The 24,901-nt window shown below is 36.0% G+C and overlaps 1 protein-coding gene across 9 annotated transcripts in view; it reads right to left on the reverse strand.

Moving 5' to 3' along the window:
* Nucleotides 1–2,107: 2,107 nt before the first annotated feature.
* The window catches only part of LOC141284675 (histone-lysine N-methyltransferase MECOM-like), a 34,407-nt gene continuing 11,613 nt past the window's right edge, over nt 2,108–24,901 (reverse strand). For 2 of the 9 annotated variants that reach the window (XM_073817669.1, XM_073817667.1), the window contains exons 7-16: nt 19,624–21,013; nt 19,434–19,521; nt 17,167–17,193; nt 13,377–13,543; nt 11,654–11,731; nt 10,370–10,539; nt 9,296–9,440; nt 5,663–5,899; nt 5,407–5,578; nt 2,108–4,012 (exon numbers count right to left, since the gene is read on the reverse strand). In XM_073817669.1, the coding sequence (XP_073673770.1) occupies nt 3,881–4,012; nt 5,407–5,578; nt 5,663–5,899; nt 9,296–9,440; nt 10,370–10,539; nt 11,654–11,731; nt 13,377–13,543; nt 17,167–17,193; nt 19,434–19,521; nt 19,624–21,013 (2,606 nt within the window). In that variant the 3' untranslated portion in view covers nt 2,108–3,880. Of the gene's footprint in view, nt 4,013–5,406; nt 5,579–5,662; nt 5,900–9,295; nt 9,441–10,369; nt 10,540–11,653; nt 11,732–13,376; nt 13,544–17,166; nt 17,194–19,433; nt 19,525–19,623; nt 21,014–24,901 lie in introns of all 9 variants that reach the window. The other 7 variants (XM_073817668.1, XM_073817666.1, XM_073817673.1 and 4 more) reach the window with 4 other exon arrangements.

The following is a 24,901-nucleotide window of genomic DNA, read 5'->3' on the forward strand; positions in this document are numbered from 1 at the left end:
AAAAAAAACATATCTGCACAATATACTTGTAATTATTAAAATAATGGGAATTTTTCATAATTTTCAGAGATATAAAATGAAGTTAAAAGCAAGAAAAACAAAACTATATTTAAGAAAATTAAGCCTATTTTTTTTTTTAGGATTTTCTTGTGACATTATTCAGTAGTCTAATCATGCATTGCAAAAAAAATTAATAAATTAAAAATATATCATTGCTGTAATTCATTTTTACTTTTTTACTATTGCACAATATATTTGTAATTATTAAATAATGGCAATTAGAGACATTTTAAATAATTTTTAGAGACAATGTATTTTTGTATATAATGTATTTTTAAAATAACATTGGTAAAATAGTTGTTTTAACCCTAACCCTAACCTCGTTTTATCCCTAACCCTGTTTTTATCCCTAACCCTAACCTTGTTTTTATCCCTAACCCTAACCATAACCTTGTTTTTATCCCTAACCCTAACCATAACCTTGCTTTTATCCCTAACTCTAACCTTGTTTTTATCCCTAACCCTAACCTTGTTTTTATCCCTAACCCTAACCTTGTTTTTATCCCTAACCCTAACCATAACCTTGTTTTTACCCCAACCCTAACCTAACCCTATTAAAATAATGGGAATTTTTCATAATTTTCAGAGATATAAAATGAAGTTAAAAGCAAGAAAAACAAAACTATATTTAAGAAAATTAAGCCTATTTTTAGGATTTTTTTTGTGACATTATTCAGTAGTCTAATCATGCATTGCAAAAAAAAAATAAAATAAATAAATTAAAAATATATCATTGCTGTAATTCATTTTTACTTTTTTACTATTGCACAATATATTTGTAATTATTAAATAATGGCAATTTGATACATTTTAAATAATTTTTAGAGACAATGTATTTTTGTATATAATGTATTTTTAAAATAACATTGGTAAAATAGTTGTTTTAACCCTAACCCTAACCTCGTTTTATCCCTAACCCTAACCTTGTTTTTATCCCTAACCCTAACCATAACCTTGTCTTTATCCCTAACCCTAACCCTAACCTTGTTTTTATCCCTAACCCTAACCATAACCTTGTTTTTATCCCTAACCCTAACCTTGTTTTTATCCCTAACCCTAACCTTGTTTTTATCCCTAACCCTATCCATAACCTTGTTTTTATCCCTAACCCTAACCATAACCTTGTTTTTATCCCTAACCCTAACCATAACCTTGTTTTTACCCCTAACCCTAACCCTATTAAAATAATGGGAATTTTTCATAATTTTCAGAGATATAAAATGAAGTTAAAAGCAAGAAAAACAAAACTATATTTAAGAAAATTAAGCCTATTTTTAGGATTTTTTTTGTGACATTATTCAGTAGTCTAATCATGCATTGCAAAAAAAATTAATAAATTAAAAATATATCATTGCTGTAATTCATTTTTACTTTTTTACTATTGCACAATATATTTGTAATTATTAAATAATGGCAATTTGAGACATTTTAAATAATTTTTAAACAATGTATTTTTGTATATAATGTATTTTTAAAATAACATTGGTAAAATAGTTGTTTTAACCCTAACCCTGATAACATTGTAGTATTTATGGCAAAAACCAAATTAGAATAATGGGAATCTGAGACATTTTCCATTTTTCATAATTTTCAGAGATAAAATACAAAATCTTTGAATTTTTTTTTTTTTTTATATAATATTGGTTAGATATACTGTTATGGCACCAACTAAATTTTATGTTGATTAGCATAATGAATACTACTATAAAATGTAGTTTAAATGCAAATACAAATTTGACAATGCTTAATTCTTGTGAAAATACTGTTGGCTTTTTACATTGAAATCAGCATTAATTAAATGTAGTACAATAAATACTACTGCTATATAACGTAATATAAAAACATCTTAATTTTAATTTTAAAAATGTTCTTAAAAAGAAAAATAGTAAATAAAGCATTGTGCCTGTATAATATAAATGATTAGAAAAATGGGAATTCAAATTGTAATAAATATAGACATATATAATGTATTTTTGGATGAAATATGACCTTGTCATTTCTTTCGTGAGAGTGACCCACAAAGAGACAAACAGAGACAGAGCCGGTGTGAGAGTGCACAGTCCGCCCACATAGGAGTTTTTTTTTATTTCTCAGTAACTCCTCCCACAGTATTGAATTATAATGCAATACAGTTACATTGTAGAAAGCATTAAAACAGAAGTACCTCAACTCACTGATTACTTTTAAAAATGGGATTATAAACATCGACAAAAAACAAACAAACAAAGTGAAATAGGAAAGATCTGGTCCTTCACCTCGTGAGGATAAACAAAATCGGGCATTTCTCCTAGGTTTTGGCACAAGAAATCAACATGGACCCAAACGTCACACAAGCTTGCAGACAACCATAGAAAATGTCAGGTACAGCTTGGACCAATCATGCGTTTTTATGAAGAAATAATATCAGCTGTTTTTATTCTTCTTTCCTTTTTTTTCTCTCTATTTTATCAGTTTTTTTTTATATTTTACAGTTGAATCAATAAATTGTCATACAAAAAAACCTAAGTAATATCTATATCATTTACCAGTTTTATTAGAAGTATAAGCTGTGATGGTACGTTTAATACTATCTGGCATTCAGACCTTTCTACAAACCCCAGTAGAGTCTCTTCCCCCAAACTTTTCAGTGAGAAATTCTTCATTTCAACACAAGGGGGCGCTTAAGAGCAGTGCTATTCAGTAAACAAACTACAGTTTGCAGAGAAATAAATACAACTTTCAAGATACACAGCAATAACATTGACGACATCAACCAAGAAAAAAAAAAAAAAAGTCAACAAACAACAAGGGGAAAATAAAAACAAATGAAACACAAGGAACCCATGATTGTCTATAAATGAAAGACACACGAGGACGGTGTAGCTAAAGACTAGCATTCAGACTATTTAGTGGTATCGTTCGCCAACTAATGGAAAAGGTTACCGTGAAATCGATAAAATGCCCTTTATTCTACAGATTCGGATTCAAATTAGTTCATTTTCAACATTTTTACAACCAATCTTCCAACTCAAAAAAAGAAAAACCAACTAAAAGAGCGTCTGTTTTTTCGCACAAACTGGCGGGAAAAGTGGATTGAAGGAAATGCAGTGCTTTAATTGGACAGAACTTTGAAAAGAGTCACTGTCTCGCTCCTTACACCTATTCATTTTTTTTTTTACAAGCAGCGTCAGTGAGAGGTCTAAAGGTCACACCTTTTATGTGTATCTGTTTACGTTTTTAAAGTCACAAACTCCTGGAGAACATCAGTTTACAAGAGAAACACCAACCCCACGACCCCTCGCGTGTGTTTGTAAACTTGTACGCTTCTGTACAAGACCTAAAAGACTGTTTGGAAAACACACCTGGTTGTTTTGGGTGTTTTAATGGTGTTAATTGTAAAGATATTTACAGGCCGGTAGGCATTTGTGCCTGAATAGTCTGCGATCACATTTGTATTTGTGGAAGACTTTCGTTTGTTACTCTTAGTAACGGTTTTAACCAGACAAAACTCACGAACATGACACCGACGTCTTAAAAACTGTTCACCAGCTGCCACTGCTGTGCAAAACATTGGAACTTGACAGAATAAATACAATTATTATTACGTATATTACTACTATTGTCATCATGGTCTTCATCATCACCATCACTAATGTCGTTCCTACTAAGTGTACTCGATCAGTTTGTGGGACAGTGAGCTGCTATGCACAGGATCTGGTTGAGTGTGTTTGTTGTGGAAGTGAATGAGGGTTTGGGCACTTGTGCAGGCGTGAGTGTGAACCAGGGACTCTGGCGAAAGTGTAACGCAATGTTAAGTTTGGTCACGTGGTACGTGGGCGTGTCATACGTGACTGAGAGACTGGATGGCGCTGGGTTCTGCAGCGCGGGCCAAGCTGTGCCACATCGGGGTTGTGTTGTGGGTGGACGAATGGAGTGGATCCTTATCGGCTAGAGACAACATCATAGCATATGCCTAGAAAAGAAAAAAAAAAAAAAGTAATACATTGTTAGAAATACGCCAACTATATTCATGGACTATGTATTTTTATATATAAAAAGTATATTAACACTAAATAAAAACACTAATGATGGTATTATTATTACTGTTATTAATAATAATTAATAACATAATTAATAAAACAATATATTAATTTTAATATAATATAATTATAATATAATTTATTTACCACCACTTCTACTACTAAAAATGAAATATCAGTAATTCAATAAGTAATTTATTTAAAGTTTTTTTTTAATATTCATGGCAAATTACTACTACTACTAATACTAAAACTAAATAATAACACTAAAATAAAATATTAGTAATTCAATAAGTCATTTATTTAAAGTTTTTTTTTTACACATTACACCTTTGTTATTTATGAAATATTTATTTATTAATTCATTATTATTAATAGTAACTCCCAGATGATGGTATTACTATTGTTATTAATAAAATGTAATTTTATTAATAAAACAATACAATTATGTTAATTTTAATATACAAATTGTATTCATGGGACATTTTATACTTGTTATTATTAATAATTATTAATAAGAATAATTTATTTACTACTACTACTAATAAAACTAAATAATTATAATAATAATAATAGTAATCATAATAAATAATAATATCATTAAAATAAAATATTAGTAATTCAATAAGTCTTTTTTAATATTCATGGCAAATTTATTGTTAATTATTAATTAATAATAAATTATTTATTGTTAATTAATTTTTATTAATAATAACACCTCAATGATGGTATTAAAAATACATTTACTTTATTAATAATTTTAATATACAAATTGTATTCATGGAACATTTGATACTTGCTATTATTAATTGTTATTAATAAGCTAAATTTATTTACTACTACTACTACTGAAACTAAATAATAATAATAATAATAATAATAATAATTATTATTATTATTATTAATAATAACAGTAAATAAATAATTAATTCATTACTATTTTTTTTTCATTATTATTAATAATAACAATCCAAAGATTGTTTTATTATTATTAAATTTAAAATACAAACTGTATTCATGGAACACTGGATAATTGTTATTATTAATTATTATTAATAAAAATAATTTATTTACTACTACTAGTACTAATACATTTAAATAATACTACTACTACTATAACATTTCTTGTGTTTCTTGTTTTTTTCTTGTATTATTTTCTTGTATTTTTGTTCTTGTATTATTATTAATAACACTAAAATGAAATATTAATACATACACAAGTCATTTATTTACAAATATTTTTTTCTGAATTTATATTAATTTAAAAAGTGGAATTTTAAATGACAGTTTTAGTTTTGTGCTCTATGAGTATTCGACCAACTGTTACCTGTGACTTAGACTTCCTGTATAGAGGCTGCTTGATGCCTTCTTGAAGGTGGGCGGGGCCAAAGCTGGTGACATCACTGTCGCTAAGGTCTCCGTCCTCCATACTAAAGTGACGGATGTGATCCAGCGTGGAGAAACTGCTGTGATCTTCATCATCCTCATCCTCATTAAACCTGCAAATGACGCAGAGATTATTTATAAAAGTTGATTGACAACCAAAAAAATTAATGGACATAGCGAGTTTTTTGTCCGCATACCTTCGTGGTGACGATTTGCTATTCATCTCCAGATCATCTGGTCCCTCGAAATCAATGTCGTCATTTATGTCATGATCTAGGCTGCTAGGCACGCCGTCCTCACTGGGTTTCCTGGCGCTGTCGCTATGCTCCACTTCCTCTTCCTCTGCTCCAAGCTCCTCCCCTTCTTCTTCGTCCAGGTCACGTGACCCCTGACCAGGCAGGGCTTTGTCGCCATCAAAATGACTGCCGTTCAGCCTACGGAGAACATTTACAATGACATATCGCAGGCATGAATTTTTGACTGATATGCCGAACCCTAATTACAGAAAGAAAATCATTTAGCGTTCAAACCGAGTTCTGTTTGTCTCGAAAAAATAAACCACCTTGAAAAGCAGAACCACATGCCCACGCTTTCTAAATGAGAGGAAATGCTCCGAGAAAGAAGGCGAGTGTGTGTTGGAGAAAGAGACTGTTTGTCATCAGTTACGAGGGCCCCTGGTTGGCAGAAACGAGCCGCCCATCGGCAGGGCACTTAGACAGCAGGCCTCTACACTTCCTCTCACTTATTTTCAGCTCTCTCTCTCACTCAAACAGCTCACATCTCCTCTTTCCCTAGTTTATTTTCTTCTTTATCTCCAATTCATCTAATAGGCCAAATATTTAGCTGACAGCCCATTTGGTGAGTGGAGGGAAGGAGCTGCCAAAGCAGTCATTTCCCCACAGAGACAGAGGCCAGCTATCCAAACTCACTCACACACACACACACACACACACACACACAAATATGCGCTAGCCAAAAGAGCCACATTAAGGCTGATTCACTCGTTTTGTCCTGATTCTACTATTTCCTTGACTTAAAAATAGCAACTTCCCATTTGAACTTTAAAAACAGAGAGGAAAAATTACTAACACATTAAGGATAAAACAATATAAGTGTGTGTGTACAGATGTGCAACGGAAAGATCAGATCAATCTATCTGTCCATCTGTCCATTTGTCCAACCATCCATTCATCTGTCTGTCCATTCGTCCATCCATCCATCCATCTGCCCGTCTGTCCACTCGTCTAGCTGTCCAACCATCTATCCATCTATCTGTCTGTCCATTCGTCCATCTGTCCAACCATCCATCCATCTGTCTGTCCGTTCGTCCATCTGTCTGACCATCTATCTGTCTATTCATCCATGTGTGCGACCAGCCATCGATCCATCCATCCATCCGTCTAACCATCCATTTATCTATCTGTCTATCTGTCCAACCATCCATCTATCCATCCATCTTTCTATCTGTCCATTTGTCCATCAATCCATCCATCCGTCCATCTGTCGGACCATCCTTCTATCTATTTGTCTGTCTGTCTGTCTGTCTGTCTGTCTGTCTGTCCATTCGTCCATCTGTCCAACCATCCATCCATCTGTCTGACCATCTATCTGTCCATTCGTCCATGTGTCCGACCAGCCATCGATCCATCCATCTGTCCGACCATACATTGATCCATCCATCTTTCTATCTGTCCATTTGTCCAACCATCCACCCATCCATCCATCCATCAATCCATTTATCTGCCCTTATGTCCATTCGTCCATCTGTCCAACCATCCATCCATCCATCCATCCATCCATCCATCCATCCATTTATCTGCCCGTATGTCCATTCGTCCATCTATCCATCCATCCATCCATCTGTCTGTCCATTCATCCATCTGTCTGACCATCTATCTATTTATCTGTCCATTCATCCATCTGTCTGACCATCTATCTATTTATCTGTCCATTCGTCCATGTGTCCAACCAGCCATCCATCTGACTGTCCGTCTGTCCATCCATCTGTCCAACCATCCACCCATCCATCCATCGATCCATCCATCCATCTGTCCAACCATCCATTTATCTATCTGTCATCTGTCCAACCATTCATCCATCTATCTTTCTATCTGTCCATCTGTCCGTCAGTCCATCTGTCTGAGCATCCTTCTATCTGTCCGTCTGTTCATTCATCCATCTGTCCAACCATCCATCCGTCTGTCCATTCATCCATTTGTCTGTCTATCTATCTATCTATCTATCTATCTATCTATCTATCTATCTATCTATCTATCTATCTATCTATCTATCTATCTATCTATCTATCTATCTATCTATCTATCTATCTATCTATCTATCTATCTATCTATCCGTCCATTTATCTGTCTGTCTGTCTGTCTGTCTGTCTATTCGTCCTTCTGTCCAACCAACCAACCATCCATCCATCCATCCATGTTCTTATTACATTTCAAAAATCCTCAGGAGAAATCTGAGACAAAGTCTATACTTAAGTGAAACATAACTTGATAACTCTATTATGTCCTTAAGCAATAACATGTTTCCTCTAGGTTTCATCTCTCACCTCCCTCTATTTCAGATTTCCACCTCCAGTCTTCCCTCAGATTAGTGTAACGCCACAGGGTTAACTGTATAAAGCCCTTTTCACATCCCTGATAATCCTCGAAATCACCTTCCCTCATCACTCCACACCCTGCTAATACTGCGAGAGAGGGAATGAGAGACCGAGAAAGGCAGCGATGGCGTGATGATGAAAACAGATCAGCTAATTAGAGAGAGCTGTGGTAATTTGTGGAGGATAAAGTATCTATCAGGAGCAGTCACTCTGACAGGAAACATTCAACGACCTCTGACCTCCTCTCCCACACCTACTTCCTGTTCACAAACACATGTTGGGACCAGATGTGGGACGCGCGCAAACACACGCAGCCGATGTTGTAATGACTCTAGGATCTTTTTAATGAAACAATGAAGAAATCCAAAAACAAAAGCCTGTAAGATCTTTATCCGTCACACACACGGATGACCAGGTCAAACATTTAAACCGTCATCCAACCTGATGATCACTGCTGGGAAATGATCAGCGATAATTATCATATGCAGATGGCAAAATTCATGTACGCGCACGCAGCCAAAAGTCAACAGCGTTCTGCACGCGCTCGCAATCGGCCAATCAGTAATCACGTCCTGCTGGAGACCTGCCCTAATCTTTGCTCTTAAAAACCGCAGGCGACAGGCTAATGATTAACAACCGTACAGAATATATGTACGCACACAGATACGCTCACATGTGCGGTTAATACACACTGCGATACCAGTTCGCTCCTTTCATGTGATGCTATTCACTCAGAGGTGAGGGTTAATGAATAAGGCATGAGAAGTGTTGTGTTCAGTAATGTTTGTGTATAATAACCTCCAATATGCCTTAGGCAACTAGTGCCAACTGATGACTGACAGCCTAATGGACACTCCGTTTGTGTGCGAGTTTGCGTGTGTGCGTGAGCCCACACATGACTGTGTGTAGTTAAAGTTGAGTTTTAATGTGAATACCTAAAATTTACCATAAAAGATCAACTTGTTCAACTTTTGACACACATTGATTTAAAAAATAATTAATTAAAAAATAAATAATTATAATCTAATATATTAATAATAAAATAAAATAAAAGAACCCATGTGAAGATTTATTTGAACCTGCTTGTACAAGCTTAATATTTGAGCATATGCGTTAACCACTAACCCAGAATCTCATTACAAATGGGAAATTTTATCCAAGACAATTGGATTTTGTTGTATTTATTAGTGTAAATGAGGAAGAACATGGTATTTACCCTTCTTCGGAGTGTGACGGAGACGTGGCGTTCCGTGCCGTGTTACTGATGAAGTTTCGTATTTCATTAAAATACGAGTCCTCCTTGTCCTCCAAGATGGCACTGCCACTGTCCAGCTCTGAACGGGGCGACGACATTGCCGTGCCTACATATAAAAAACAACACATATTAGTATAATGTCTGTGTATTAATGTAAATCTTAAATAAATAACCATTAATAGTTGAAGATAAAGTTATTTACATTTTGTTTTTTATAATTTACAATTAAAATTTTTACAAATATATATTTAGATCAATAGTTTACATACACCTTGTAGAATCTGCAAAATGTTAATTATTTTACCAAAATAAGAGGGATTATACAAAATGCATGTTATTTTTTTATTTAGTACTGACCTAAATAAGATATTTCACATAAAAACTATTATTATAGAGAAAATAATACTTGAATTTTTAAAAATGACCCTGTTCAAAAGTTTACATACACTTGATTCTTAATACTGTGTTTTTACCTGAATGATCCACAGCTGTTTTTTTGTTTAGTGATAGTTGTTTATGAGTTCCTTGTTTGTCCTGAACAGTTCAACTGCCTGCTGCTCCTCAGAGCTTATTTGGTTTATCAGCATTTTTGTGTGTTTGAAACCTTTCCAACAATGACTGTATGATTTTGAGATCCATCTTTTCACACTGAGGACAACTGAGGGACTCATAGGCAACTATTACAGAAGGTTCAAATGCTCACTGATGCTTCAGAAGGAAACAAAGCATTAAGAGCCAGGAGGTGAAAACCTTTTTAATTTGAAGATCAAGGTAAATTTAACTTATTTTGTCTTCTGGGAAACATGTACGTATTTTTCTGAACTTCTGAAGGGCAGTGCTAAATGAAAAAAATATGATAAAATAAGATAAATGTACACATCTTCATTCTGTTCATAAGTTTTCACCCCCCAGCTCTTAATGCATTGTGTTTCCTTCTAAAGCATCAGTAAGCGTTTAATGATAATTTTGCAGATTCTGCAAGGTGTATGTAAACTTTTGATTTACATTTACATGTCTGTACATATGTGTGGGTACCTGATAAATTACCGTTCTCATGCTTTTTGAGGTGCCTGTCCAGGTTGGTTTGTTGCCCGAAACAGCGGTCACAAAGATGGCATTTGAAGGGTTTCTCTTTGTTATGGATGTTACGGATATGGCGCTGAAGATTCGACGAAATACTGAACGAGCGATCACAGTACTTACATCTGCGGACACACACAGACACATACGAACATAATTAGACAATACAGTATTTACAATATACAGACACGAGATATCAAACCCTCTTGTGTTATCCGTCTCTCGCACACAGGCAAGGTCCTAAACACATGATTGAGTGGTCATGAACTCTTTGTCTCTAATCTTTGGCCAACTCAGTAACACTCAAACTCTCTCGTCCACATCCTCCCTCTGCTCTGAAAACGGCTGCATGTGCCAAGTCTCTTCACACAGAATTATCCGTATGATTACGTGATCCTATCTTCCCCTCCACCGTAGAGTTAAGCGCTAAACTGTGTCTCCCAGGAACCTGTTATCTCTCCCTCTCTCTCTCCGTCTCGCCCCCCTCCAAACGCAATAGAAAAAATAGAAATTAAATTGCAGTTAAAGGCTGATCACCGGCTCGTTTAAAGCGCTGCCAGCACGAGGAGATTGAGGCTATCTGGAAAGTAACACAGCCCTGTACAAACCTCCCCTGTGGTCAGACGGACCACAAACGCAGTGTGTGCGCACGCCTGTTTCTGTGCAGTATTTTAAAACTCCCTGAAAGAGTCTGAGCCCCAAACACAGGCCTAATTACCCAGCTGCCTTTGCTGGCCTGCAGCTGTACGGCACTCATCACCTCCATTATTCATACACACTTCCTTCAGTCTCCCTGTCTGTCTGTCCTCTGCCATTGTGGACTTCACCTCACTCTTACCCAACTGTGTATATCAAATAAGAAAATTATATTTCCTATTATTGTATTTATTAAAGCCATGCATGAATCTCATGAAATTTGTGAACTATTTTTGAATTTTTCGGGTCGGTAAATATTGGTCACAGACTCACTAAAAACTCGCAAATCATGTTTTCATGCCATTTTAAGTCTTATTTTGACATAAAGTGGTTATATCGAAGTGTGCAAGTTGTTTACTTACTTTTTAAAATTAGTCTTCCCAATAACGCCATTATATTGTTCATTCAGACTGATTAGTGCATTAGTATATAACTCAACTGTTGTGCCTCATGCTGTTTGCTGAGTATGTGAATAACTGATTACATCATACAGTATATATTAGTGTGTGTGTGTGTGTGTGTGTGTGTGGGACAATGTGTCACCTGTAAGGCTGCTCTCCTGTGTGTGTCCGTAGATGTCTTGTAAGGTTGGCCGAGCGTGGGAATATCTTGCCACAGTATCTATAGGGGAAGGAAACAGATCTCTAGGAACAATACTCAGCAATACACACACACACACACTTCCCAAAAACACCCTGCATTCCATGCTAAGGGCTGTCATCACTCATTAAACATCAAACAAATGTTTACTTAAACATCTTAATAATGAAACAACAAAAACAAACAAAAGTTATTGTATTTATTATACTTTAGTTCATCTTAATTAAGGCTGTCATGATATACCGTTATAACAATAACTGTAATATTTATCAAATTCGATTTTTTTTAGTAGGTATCACGATAATAGCATTATCAAAGATGGTTTTGACCATGATAATTGTGTAGGGAAAATCTAATATTATGACGTAATCATACATATTGAGCATACATATTGACTATAAACTGTTTAATATTTTTGTTTGTTATTACATTTGTTTAAATTTGTTTGAATAGTTGCAATTTGTTTTGATTGTATACTTTAGATATTTTTTAGATTCCTTGTTCAGTTACTAGTTTGTTTAGGCTTGTTCGTTTACTCACTGCATTATCTTTTTTTTTTTAATCTTTATTTATAGGTTTGTTTGTTTAATCACTGAAAATGGCCTAGTTGTGATTGTTTACTTAATATATAATCTTTTTTAGATTTATTTGTTTAGATACTATACAATCTTAGTTTTGTTTGTTTACTTGCTATACACTATCAGTCAAAAGTTTTTGAGCAGTAAGATTTTTAGTGTTTTTTTTTAAAAAAGCCTGAATTTTTTTTTGATGCAAAAACTGTAAAATTTGCATTTTTATTACTATTTAAAATAACTGTTTTCTATTTGAATATATTTTAAAATGTAATTTATTCCTGTGATTTCAAAGCTGAATTTTTAGCATCATTACTCCAGTCTTCAGTGTCACATGATCCTTCAGAAATCATTCTAATATTCTGATTTGGTGCTTAAAAACATTTCTTATTATTATTATTATGTTGAAAACAGTGTCACATTTTTTTTTAGGTTTCTTTGAAAAATAGAAAGTTCAGAAGAACAGCATTTATCTGAAATAGACATTTTTTTTAATATTATAAAATGTCTTAATCATCACTTTTGATCAATTTAAAGCATCCTTACAAAACAAAGGTATTAATTAAAAAAAAAATATATATAATATATATATATAATGGTACAAAAGCTTTTTTATTTCAGATAAATGCTGATCTTTGGATCTTTCTATTCATCCAAGAATCCTGAAAAAACTCAACTGTTTTAAATATTGATAATAATAATAATACATGTTTTGTGCATCAAAACAGCATTTTAGAATGATTTCTGAAGGATCATGTGATACTAAAAACTGGAGTAATGATGTTGAAAATTTAGCTTCGATCACAAGAATAAATTACATTTTAAAATATATTCAAATAGAAAACCATTTTAAATAGTAAACATATTTTTTTTTAAAAATGTACAGTTTTTGCTGTATTTTGTATCAAATAAATGCAGGCTTGGTGAGCAGAAGAGTCTTCTTTAATACACATTAAAAATCTTACTGTTTAATTATTCTATAATTTGTTTTGTTTGTTTCACTCATGGTATTTAAAAGTCAATAATTCAAGTGTTTTTATTAAGATATGGTCATAATGTGCTAGAAAGAACTGGGTGTTCATCGTCATTGTTACCTGCAGGTGTAGCGCTCTTTGCCTTTGCGTAACAGTGTCTCAGGAAGGGTGGTGGGCGGAGCCCGGAAGTCGAACATGGAGGGAACGGAACGCATGATGTCACCACTGTCTGGCTTCAAAGAGCCGAAGGATTCCAGCTTTTCGGCCATGTTTTCAATCGCCGACATCTGCGAGAGATAGAGAAAAGTTTTATTACCTCACTGTGAGGTCTTTAAGGACACACATCCCCACTGTGTTACTCGCATTTATTGACGTGGAGTTGCATTCTACCACAGATGTGCGGGGCAAAGCGCCGACCGTGAACTTTCACTCTCGGATAACAGTGCGAAATGCTTTCGCCGATCTGTAATGTCCAATTTTGGCGCACAAACTCAGCTAACAATGCACGTTATAAGATGGACCACACATGTGCACACACACAGAGAGATTCATGCGGATAAGAACCGCTGCCAATTTGCTAATTAAGCCTAACAGTTGCTTTCATCAGAAATGGACACACTCTCAAAGGGGATGGAGATACATGTGTGTGTCAGCCAGAGAATGAGAACACCATAAGGCCTGAGTGTGTGTGTGTGTGTGTAAGGCGTGCTGAAGAGCAGGAGTGATTCATGTCCTATGTTGGCCATAAAGCATTCAGTGCACAATATGAGCAGACAGCACATTCGTCAATATGAAAGATGTTGACATTACTGATCAAGGCTGAGACAGCAGTAATAATGATATCATAGGAAGGAGAGGGAGGGGACGGAGCTGGGGGAGGGAGGGGAGGGAGGGCCGTGGGGTCCCTGTAGGCGAGCGGGCCTATCAACAGAGTGGATTTGCATTATTTCATGTGTGTATTGAATTTTCCCCTTTTCTTATTTCGGGTTTTGGTGACAAATCAGTCCTGATTCACAGTGAAGGACATATATGATACACATTGAATTGTATACATTACACACAATGTTTCCTTCTGCAGAAAATATTACAGAAGTTCTAAGAAAGAAATACATTTCTGTAGACTTTTTGTATCCCATTCCAAAGATCTCAAAATAAACTCATTTCTCATCAAGTTCCTCCAAGACCAAGTAATCTGCTCTGTTATATATAAAAGAACAAAACATACACAAATGCTTGTTGACATATAAGTAAACTGAGTGTGGATGGCTTAGGTAATCTTTGATGAGATTGATGAGAGGTCACATTGAGATCTTTGACTTTGTTTTGCACATATGAGATATTTTGTCCTAAAGAAAAACCAAAGAATTAAAGAAAGGGGATACGTCTTTAAATTTCTAAGTGTTATGTGAACGGAGAGGACAAAGAAAGGGGCACCAACTGAGAGAGTGAAAGATTGACACAAGATAATTTAGACGTATGATGAGGAATGACAGCTGGGAGTTAAAGTTCTCCATTGGAACGTCAGGCTCACATCCTCTGGGAGGATGTGAGGTGTCAGACCTGTTTGATTAGGGATACCCCAACTCTCTCTCCCGCTCTCCATAAATCTCAGAGAGAAGGAGGGAGAGATGGATGGAGAGATAGAAGTGTTTCTAATGAACTAGTGTCATCTGGATGATGATGTGCTGTCTCTACTAATGCTAGACTAACACACTAACATTTCCACCTCAACAAAACAGTCATTTTTCACTTATCAGCCCAGAGACTAAACCCTTATAAGTCTTGAGTGCATGTTTATCTAGTTATCTCATTATCTAAATGAGCACACAAAATACCCTCTCTATATATGCAGTCATATGCATTCTTTCATAAAGTAAATACAGTTGAAGTCAAAAGTTAACATACACCTTGCAGAATCTGCAAAATGTTACTTATTTTACCAAAATAAGAGGGATCATACAAAATGCTGTTATGTTATTATTTAGTACTGACCTGAATAATATATTTCACATTAAAGATGTTCACATAGAGTCCACAAGAGAAAATAATAGTTGATTTTTTTTTTTAAATGACCCTGTTAAAAATAGTTGAGTTGAGTAATAGTTGTTCATGAGTTGCTTGTTTGTCCTGAACAGTTAAACTGCCTGCTGTTCTTCAGAAAATCCTTTAGGTCCAAATTCTTTTGTTTTTCAGCATTTTTGTGTAATTGAACTATTTTCAACAATGGCTGTATGATTTAGAGATCCATCTTTTCACACTGAGGACAACTGAGGGACTCATATGCAACTATTACAGAAGGTTCAAATGCTCACTGATGTTTCAGAAGGAAACACAATGCATTAAGAGCCGGGGGGTAAAAACTTTTGAACAGAAGGAAGATACACATGTACATTTGTCCTATTTTGCCTAAATATATATATATATATTTTCATTTAGTACTGCCCTTCAGAAGCTACAGAAGATACTTACACATTTCCTAGAAGACAAAATAAGTTACATTTACCCTGATCTTCAAATTTAAAAAGTAAGATTTAACAGATTTAACAAATGGAGACTTTTACTCAAATTTTCTGCTTCTATGAATTTGCTCCAGAGGAAAATACCTCAGTAATTTCATGTGACTTCAATATCTCTCAAACTGTCATCAAAGTGTGCTCAAAGTCAGTTTTAATGAGCTCAAATATTTCTCATCCCATACGTCCAAGACCAAATGATTTGTACTATGCTATCAAAATTACTTTTATAGCTCTATGACCTTACTGCATGACTCATTTGTGTCTATTTCCATTTCTCCCAAGGAATTTTAGGAGAAACATCTGAGAAACAAAGTTACATGAAACATAACTCATTAAGTCTTCCGAGCTATAAAAGCGCAATAAAACATCCCTCCGGGCCAGAGGTTTTGTCCACAAAGTACGTCTAGGTCAAAAATACACACAGACACACGCATATTTTATAGCCATTTTGATTGGTACTTGAAGTCTAAACATATTACCATAGATTGGCATCTCTATGATTGCTGTAACAACTAAGTCCAAAGAAATCTGCGATCGGCAACGATTGGACTTCCTGGATCGCTAAGTAGCCTTCACCGTCTCTGTGGTAGGGCAGCTGTTGAGTTGCCCGTTCTCAGTAGTGTGTGTCTGAGAGGGCCTTCATTAGCAAGAGCTTTTTCAATTGTTGATCTTATCAGGGTACCAGATGTCTTGGCTTTGGAAACCCCCCTTGTGCTATCACACACACACACTCAGAGCGGGTCCCAGAGAGACTGTTACCCCTCCAGTGATGCGATGCCGTACGGGAGTGTCGCCACCCCAAATCAGAGCCGTGGTCTGTTACTCTCTCTGTGTAAATAATCACATTCACTCACATTCGCGGCATTATCAGGGGTAGCCATCAGAAATAACAACTGTTCTGTCTGGTTAACACACACACTGGCACACAAGAGTGGAGACATGCTACACCAAATGACACATGAACAGCAGATTCATTCACACCGCCAGAGTCAGAAGACATTCCTTCAGTGTTCAACCAGTGTGTTTTTATAATATTTAGAAAATCAAATGTTCTGTTTCACGGTACTAAAATCCAAAAAATGAATAAATGAGTCATCATGCATTGAACAGATCACGCAACAATCAAATGGTTTACTGGCTAAACATGAATCTTCTCTTACTGGGAATGACTTTGGACCATATTTAACTGTTTTAGGTGCAATTTGGTCCATGCATTTGTTTCTTTGAGCCATGCATTACATCTAGCATGTCATGCTAGTAGTGAACTGCATTGTGGGTACATGTGTATTGCAGAAGTTAGGTGTGTGTGTATTGAGTTGCATGGAATTATTAAGCGTGTATGAGTGTATGTGTGTGGTGAAAGCACATAAATGACTCGGTTTGAGATAACTTACCCATGTTCTCTGATCAGGCATGCGAAACTGGAGGCGGGACAGAAGGGAAACAGCAAATCAAAATCAAGAATCAAACTGACTGTGTGTTATTATGCAATGTGATGCTTAGTAGAGGTTAACATCCTACCCTGGTTAACTAAATTTTATTACACATTACACATTTATTTATTTTAATTAATTCATTTATTTATTTATTTTAATTTAATTCAATAATTAAATAATTTAATTTAATTTAATTTTATGCAGTAGTTACCTAATTATTTGTGCTAACATTTTTTAGGGTATTGGGAGGAAAAATCTAATGGAAAAAAATAAATTTATTGATAATTCATTATTATTTTATTATCAATTATCTCATATGCAACTATTACAGAAGATTCAAATGCTCACTGATGCTTCAGAAGGAAAAACGTTGCATTAAAAGCTGGGGGTGAAACCTTTTGAAAAGAATGAAGATGTGTACTTTTGTCTTATTTTTGGGGAAAAAAAATCTTATGTAAAAAATGAATTTGATTGATAATTCAAAATATAAATAAATAAATATAACAAAAATAAAATGAATTATTTCTTCATTTTTTCCCCCATACAATTCACTTGATCTCTCAGTAGATTTAAAACTGCATTTCCCATAATACATCTGTGCTGTCAATAGCATCCCTGGTGCTGATTAGAGAGTCCAGTGAGCATAGTGCAGCAAAGTGGATGCTGATAGGTCACCTCGTTAGGCAGTGTGTCAGGAACATGTGGATATTATCTTGCGCAGACACAAAGCATACACAGGGAATAAATCAGACCAATGAAACAGCCCATAAAACACTGTCCTGAAACAGCCAATAAAACACTACACCATTGAGCGTCTATGAGTGTGTTTCAGGGTCTATATGTGTATACCAGACATATGAGTGTGTGGGGGGGTTTATATGAGAACTATGTATTATGTTCTGATAGCGAACACAGAATGACATAAAGCAGACAGGTTACTTAATACACACTAATGAGACACACAAAACCACACACTTACACTCTGACAAAACCACTCATTCCAGATGCACAGATCACATAAATCACACAGATTTACAATAAATACACACACACTTATGCATAGTCTCCTTCCAGGGATATGGGTTGGTTTAACTGGGTATCATATTGGGACATCATATTTAAAGACACCCATACAGAGACGTGTCACAAAACTCCCACATCTGGATCTGATCACTCAGTCAAAGAACCACAAGGAGGACATGGGAGTCGCTATGCTAATGCTAAAACACTGAGGCCCTGTAAAGCTACTGCCAACATACTGTAGCTATTACGTCAACTCTAGCGTCACGAGGAGTTATTTTGTCAATAGCAGAAATTGCATTCAATGGGACAAGTGATGTTATGTCAGCATTTACAATTGCTTTGAATTTGGTAATGCGCTGAACTTATTTTAAAGCAGCTGTAAGCAGTTTCCGCACCATTAGTGACACTAAACCAAATTAGTTTATTGCAAAAATAATGTTATTGTGTGAGTAAAAAAAGATGTTTGACAACTGACCCTTCGCAAAGACTCGCCCCCTTTAGTTACTGTTGCTATGTCTGACAAACAATGCCGCTCTCACACTGCACATAATGTTCTCACGCAGTGAAAAAAACACTTTGTAGAGCAAACCTAGCAGTCACAGGACATCAATATAATGTCAGGTTGACGTTGGACATCAAGTTGGACAGACGTTGCATTTTGGTAAAGAATGAAAATTGGGTTGACGTCAGTATTTGACGGCAAGTTGACATTGGCTTAACGTTGGATTTTGGTTACACAACCTTAAAACAACAAATTTCACTGTCAGCTGATGTCGGTATTGGACATAATATTAAAATTGACATTAGACGTTGAATTGCCATTGAATTTTGGTCTTCCTCTGAAAAGAAGAGGAAACTGACAACACGCCAACAGACAAGAAAGAGCAGGTTACTTAAGGCCAACGAAGTTAATCTACTCTCCTGTTTGATTTGTTTGTCAGACAAAATGGCAGGTTCAACGTTATGACTGGTCAGGTTGCCTGTCAATCAAGTTCTTTGCGAAAGGTCAAGTCTGCACACCACCTTCCTGTACCTCTGGTGGGAACTGCAACTGTCCCTTTTTTATTTGCGTTTGTGTCTGGAACAGCTTGAATTAGAAAGAGGCAACTGAAAAATAGGCTAATGATTTGTGCAGAACTGTGGGGATGAGGTGATAAAATAAAATGGAGTTAGCAGTGGGAAAATAAACCGACAAATCTCACCTGTGGGTGGAAGAGGAATCCAGGAGCCGGCCTCATATACTTGTCCTTGAGGACCTCGAAAGGATCGTTCATCTTTCTCTTCTCAACCCTGCTGATGTTAAACTTCTATCAGTTCTCATGGGTGAGTTTAACCAAATTAAATCAATTCAATTATACCAAAACACTAGGAAGGACTTGTGATTGACAGTACCTGTAAATGGGATCCATGAAGAAAGGTGTGGGCCTTGCGTGTTGGAGAGACGGGTCAGCCTTGGGTGGCTCCGTTTCTACCCTCTCCTCGCCAAAGATCGGGTTCTTTTTTACCTCCTCTCCTTTTACGCTCTTTCCTCGATTTCGTCCACCAAGACTCAGGTCCAGCGGTTGATCCTGGTTGGTTGATTGTGAGGCTTCCGGTTTCAAAGAAGCGCAGGTTGCGGCAAGCCGCTCTTCCTTCCGCTTGGTGGTGAGGTCAAAAGGAGATTCAACATTTCGGCCCTGAAGTTTTTTACCTTCAACCGGAGGGCTTTCTGGCTCCCCTTTGTGGCCTGGAGGTCTAAGTTGCTCCCTTTCTGGAAAAGGATAGACTGATGGAGAGAAGGCGGGAAAGAAAGATAGAGGGAACATGGAGGGGTAAGGCAATGCCCCGACTTTTTTATCTTGCAGGCCTGCAAGTCCAGTAGAACCAAAGTATTTCTCTGCAATGGAGGCAATTGCCTTGATCGAGTCATTTACAGCACCGGAAACTGCTGTTTGCTCATCCAAAGATGGCGGGACAAGTCCCGGCACTGGGAAGTCTTTTCCGTTATTGGTGTTGCTACTACAACTTGAGTTGACAAGAGTCGGGCTTTGGGCTTCGTTGAACCCTCCGGACTTCCTTTTCGGCCCTTTCCCATTCACTCGCACCCGTTCCCGGTCACTTTCCACTTCGCTGTCCAACTCTGAACCTGAAGTGCTTTCTAGCTCACTCCCGCTTGGAGTGCTGACGTCGTCTAGATCGCTGCTCTCCGACTGGTCACTCATCTTCCCACTGTGCCTTGGTTTGGAGGCGGATCCTTCTCTCTGACGCTCAACGCTCTCGCTTTCTCCATTAAACGAATCCTTGCGTAAACTCTTCAAGAGTTCATGCGACCCAGAAATGGGTGAGGACATCAGCGGACTCTTCCGTAGCTCACCGCTTGGAGGGCCGTTAATGGGTGACGTGGATGGGATTAGAGGGGGCCGGTGGTAAAGTCCCGATGGGAAAAGTCCTGGAAAACTGAACGGGAATGCTGGAGGGGCTGCTGGGAATGTCAACCCACCGTGATGCCGGTTGGTCCCGAAATAGTCTGCTAAACCAGGACTCCCATGGCTCATTCCGGCCAGTGCGGACTTGTCTAGGCCAGGGGTGCCAGGGAGGGCCATGCCCTGGGCAAACAGCCCTCCGGCGGCAGCAGCAAAATGGTTTTTACCCTCACAGAAGCGCCGGTGCTTGTTTAGGGACGATGTGGTGCTAAACATCTGGCCACAGTCTTTGCACTTGATCTGAGTGCGACAGTCCGCGTGCATACGCTTGTGGCGGCACAGATTGGAGAACTGTGTGTAAGATTTGTGGCAGACCTCACCTAGAGATAGTGAGACATGGAAATATGGCGGTCAATTTAGGCATGCCACACATTCATTCACAAAGCAAACAAAAATGCAAGGATGGCAGCTAAAAGAATGCACTGTCAAATGCAGGTGCACACACACACACACACACACACACACACAGAGACGAGGACATCACAATGGCTCTATTTTAAGCGTGAGAAGGAAACCGAGTTGAATGAATCCTCTCCCGCAGGTCCGTTCCCATGGACCAAGCGTCGTCTCTGTCTATCACACACACACACACACACACACACACACACACACACATCTCACATCATTACAGACATTAAACAAAACTCATGATGAATCCTAAACTCTAAACCGTTCATGTCTCTGCACACACACTTCATCCTCTCAGCAGTGTATACAGTACAGTTAAATCCCTAACACACATTTTGAAAGTGATCAAATCACCCTATACGTTACCTATCTAACACCTCTAGTGTGAAATGGAGCCTTTTAACCATGCGCATTTCTCATCATAATCACATATCCTATTGCAAACGTGACATTTTCAAAATTTATGGGAGCTTGGGAGTCTAGTGGGGTGGGTTTGTTAATCCCTGTCGGATTGCATGAGGTGTGAGGTGCCGAATGAGAGGATGTTCTACCGCGGGATGTGTTTATAGAGTCGGTCACTCAAACAGACTGATCAAGAGATGGGATGTAAATATTAGTGCAGGGTAAAAGGACGACTTTAAGATAGGATAAGGAGGAATGATAATTCCTTCATTATTACTTACCCTCGTGTTGTGACAAACCAACGCTGGCGTTTAAAAGTTTGGGATTTTTAAAGATGTTTCTTATGCACATCAAGGCTGTTTAGTTGATCAAAAATACAAAAATGTAATATTGTGAAATATTATTACTAGAGCGGTCTATTTTAATATACATTTATTCATGTGATAAGTGTCAAATGATCCTTCAGAAATCATTCTAATATGCTGATTTATTATCAATGTTGGAAACAGTTGTGCTGCTTAACATTTCTTTTTCAACCGGTGATATTTATTTTCAGGATGAATAAAACATTAAAAAGGACAGTATTTATCTAAAATAGAAATCTTTTCGAACAATATACACTACCGTTCAAAAGTCTGGGGTCAGTAAATTTTTATTTTTTCTTTTTGAATGAAATTAATACTTTTATTCAGCAAGGATGTGTTAAATAAAAAGTATTAGCAAATATTTATATTTTAAATAAATCTATTTTTTTTCCTTTTTTTTTATTCATCAAAGTATCCTGAAAAAAACTATAACAGGTTCCAAAACAGATTTTCTAATAATAAATCAGCATATTAGAATGATTTATGAAGGATCATGTAATAACATTTCAGAATATTACTGTTTTTTTCTGTATTTTTGATCAAATAAATGCAGCTTGATGGGCATACGAGACTTCTTTAAAAAAACATTACAAGTCTTACTGATCCCAAACTTTTGAATGGCAGTATATATGACTTTCTTTCTTCTGTGGAACACAAATAAGACAGAAGAACTCTTTTTGTCACTTGGACACTGTACATTTTATTTTTGCTTTGAAATGCTTTAAGTTTTAGAACAACACAAGGGTGAGTAAATGACAGATTTGTAATTTTTGATGAACTATGCCTTTAAGAGTTCACACATATCGTACATTCAGGAAGCACAGCAGACGTACGCACACACATCGCTTATATAATTGTGAACAACTGGACACACTCGGATGAACAGGTGTGAAATCTGGGGCGTGTGTGAAGAGAAGATCTGTGGGCACTTCAGAGTGCTGTGTTTTGTCAGTTCTTAATAAACCGTAAGGAAATATTATAAACACATTCCTCAGCGGTGAACAGCCAGTAGTAAATGTGTATTGAGTGTTTGCGTAAAAGAGAGATTTTCTCTTTTAGTTTAGCATAATTAACAATACTGTTTGTTTCAGTAACAAATCCAGAATGAAGTATATGGACACATACATGCAAACAAATACATGAATGAGTTTAATGGCTCTGTTTCAAAACCTACTAAGCAACCTCACTATACACTGCTTTCTAAGGAATCATCCTAACCGAGATGAAACTATATAAGCGACTTGAATTAAAATGTATAAAATAAGATTCAATAAGGCTCACTTGGCTTGTGTATGCATCAAAGTGCATGTGTGTGGTGTAGTTCGGTGTGTGTGTGTGTTGTTGCGAGGTCATTAAGTGTTGTTAGCTCTGCTTGTTCAAATGCTGATTGCTGTAAATGGCTGTGTGTTAGTCTCTGTACGAGTCAGTCTGCATGTGGTAGTGATTTTCCTGGAATGGCCAGAGTTAGCAAGCTAGTTACTGTCTGATATGAGGCGGTGGTGGTGGTTAAGGGGGGCAATGTCTACACGAGCTGTGTGGGATCAGCACTTCGAGGGTCAATGCATGAAGTTCAATCGTGCAAAGTTCAGAGGTCGCAGTACGGTTTAAGACATTTAAATCGTTATGAGGGGCAAGCGAGCTCTTTATGCAGGATGAGATTAAGAATCGAGGTCATTCGCGTATGAGGTCAGGGGTCAGAGGTCCTGCATTGAAATTGAGAGCACAGAGGTGGTTTACTGACATGCATTGTATGGAAATGTAGGGTAAAATGAGTGTTTTGAAAGACTGATTGAATTATAAGAATATGACTATGTTGGTATGTATTGTATAATATTGCCAGTAATATTTAGTCTAGATTTGACTGAAATTCAAGAGTCAGATGTTGGAAAGTGAACCATCACACATTAAAACACAAATGGAGTGTACACAAGGACAGAGACGGCACATTTACAAACACACACATGCATAGTCAATAAATACAGTGCATCAAACATAATATCCTGGAAAAAAAGCTTTTAGGTTATAGCAAATAAACACGGAATAACATTTTATTATTAAATTAAGAAATAATAAGAATAATAAGTAATATATAATATCAATATAATAATAATAATAATTTTCAGTTAAATTGGTCCTCAGTACCTTATGTTAAAGACAACATGAAATCAAAAATTATATATATATATATATATATATATATATACACACATACATACATACTAGAAGTCAAAAGTTTTTGAACAGTAAGATTTTAATGTTTTTGAAAGAAGTTTCTTCTGCTCACCAAGCCTGCATTTATTTGATTCAAAGTACAGCAATATTTGTACTATTTAAAATAACTGATTTCTATTTGAATATATTTTAAAATGTATTTAATTTTTTTTTAAAGCTGACTTTTTATCATCATTACTTCAAGTCACACGATTCCTCAGAAATCATTTTAATATTCTGATTTTCTGCTCAAAAAACATTTATTATTATTATTGTGTTGAAAACAGCTGAGAAGAATTTTTTCGGGTTTCTTCAAAAGAACATAATTTATCTAAAATTGAAATCTTTTCTAATATATAAACGTCTTTATCATCACTTTTGATCAATTTAAAGCATCCTTGCTAAATAAAAGTATTAATTTCTATAATTTCTTTCCCTCAAAAAAAATAAAAAAAAATAAATAAATATTGACTTAAATAGTAAAAATATTATTGTACTGTTTTTGCTGTGCTTTGGATTAAATAAATGCAGCCTAAAAAACTTAAAAATCTTACTGTTCAAAAACTTTTGAAAATTCAATCTCTAAAATAACTTTTCAAAATCTGAATATTCTGTAAAATGGGTTGCAAATGCTGTTTCATGTTGACTTTAAAAGGTACAAGATAAGGATTTTAGACAGATTTGACATTAACATTAGTGCTGGATAACCCAGGCCAGCTGGAGAGCTCCACCAGTCTCAAAAATAGATAAAAATAAAACTTGAATGTCTTTAAAATCATTTTTGGTAAATTTGGTAGACACTTTTTTTTCAAAGTGTGTTAT

Source organism: Garra rufa, chromosome 14 (assembly GCF_049309525.1).
Source record: "Garra rufa chromosome 14, GarRuf1.0, whole genome shotgun sequence".
Lineage (NCBI taxonomy): Eukaryota > Metazoa > Chordata > Actinopteri > Cypriniformes > Cyprinidae > Garra > Garra rufa.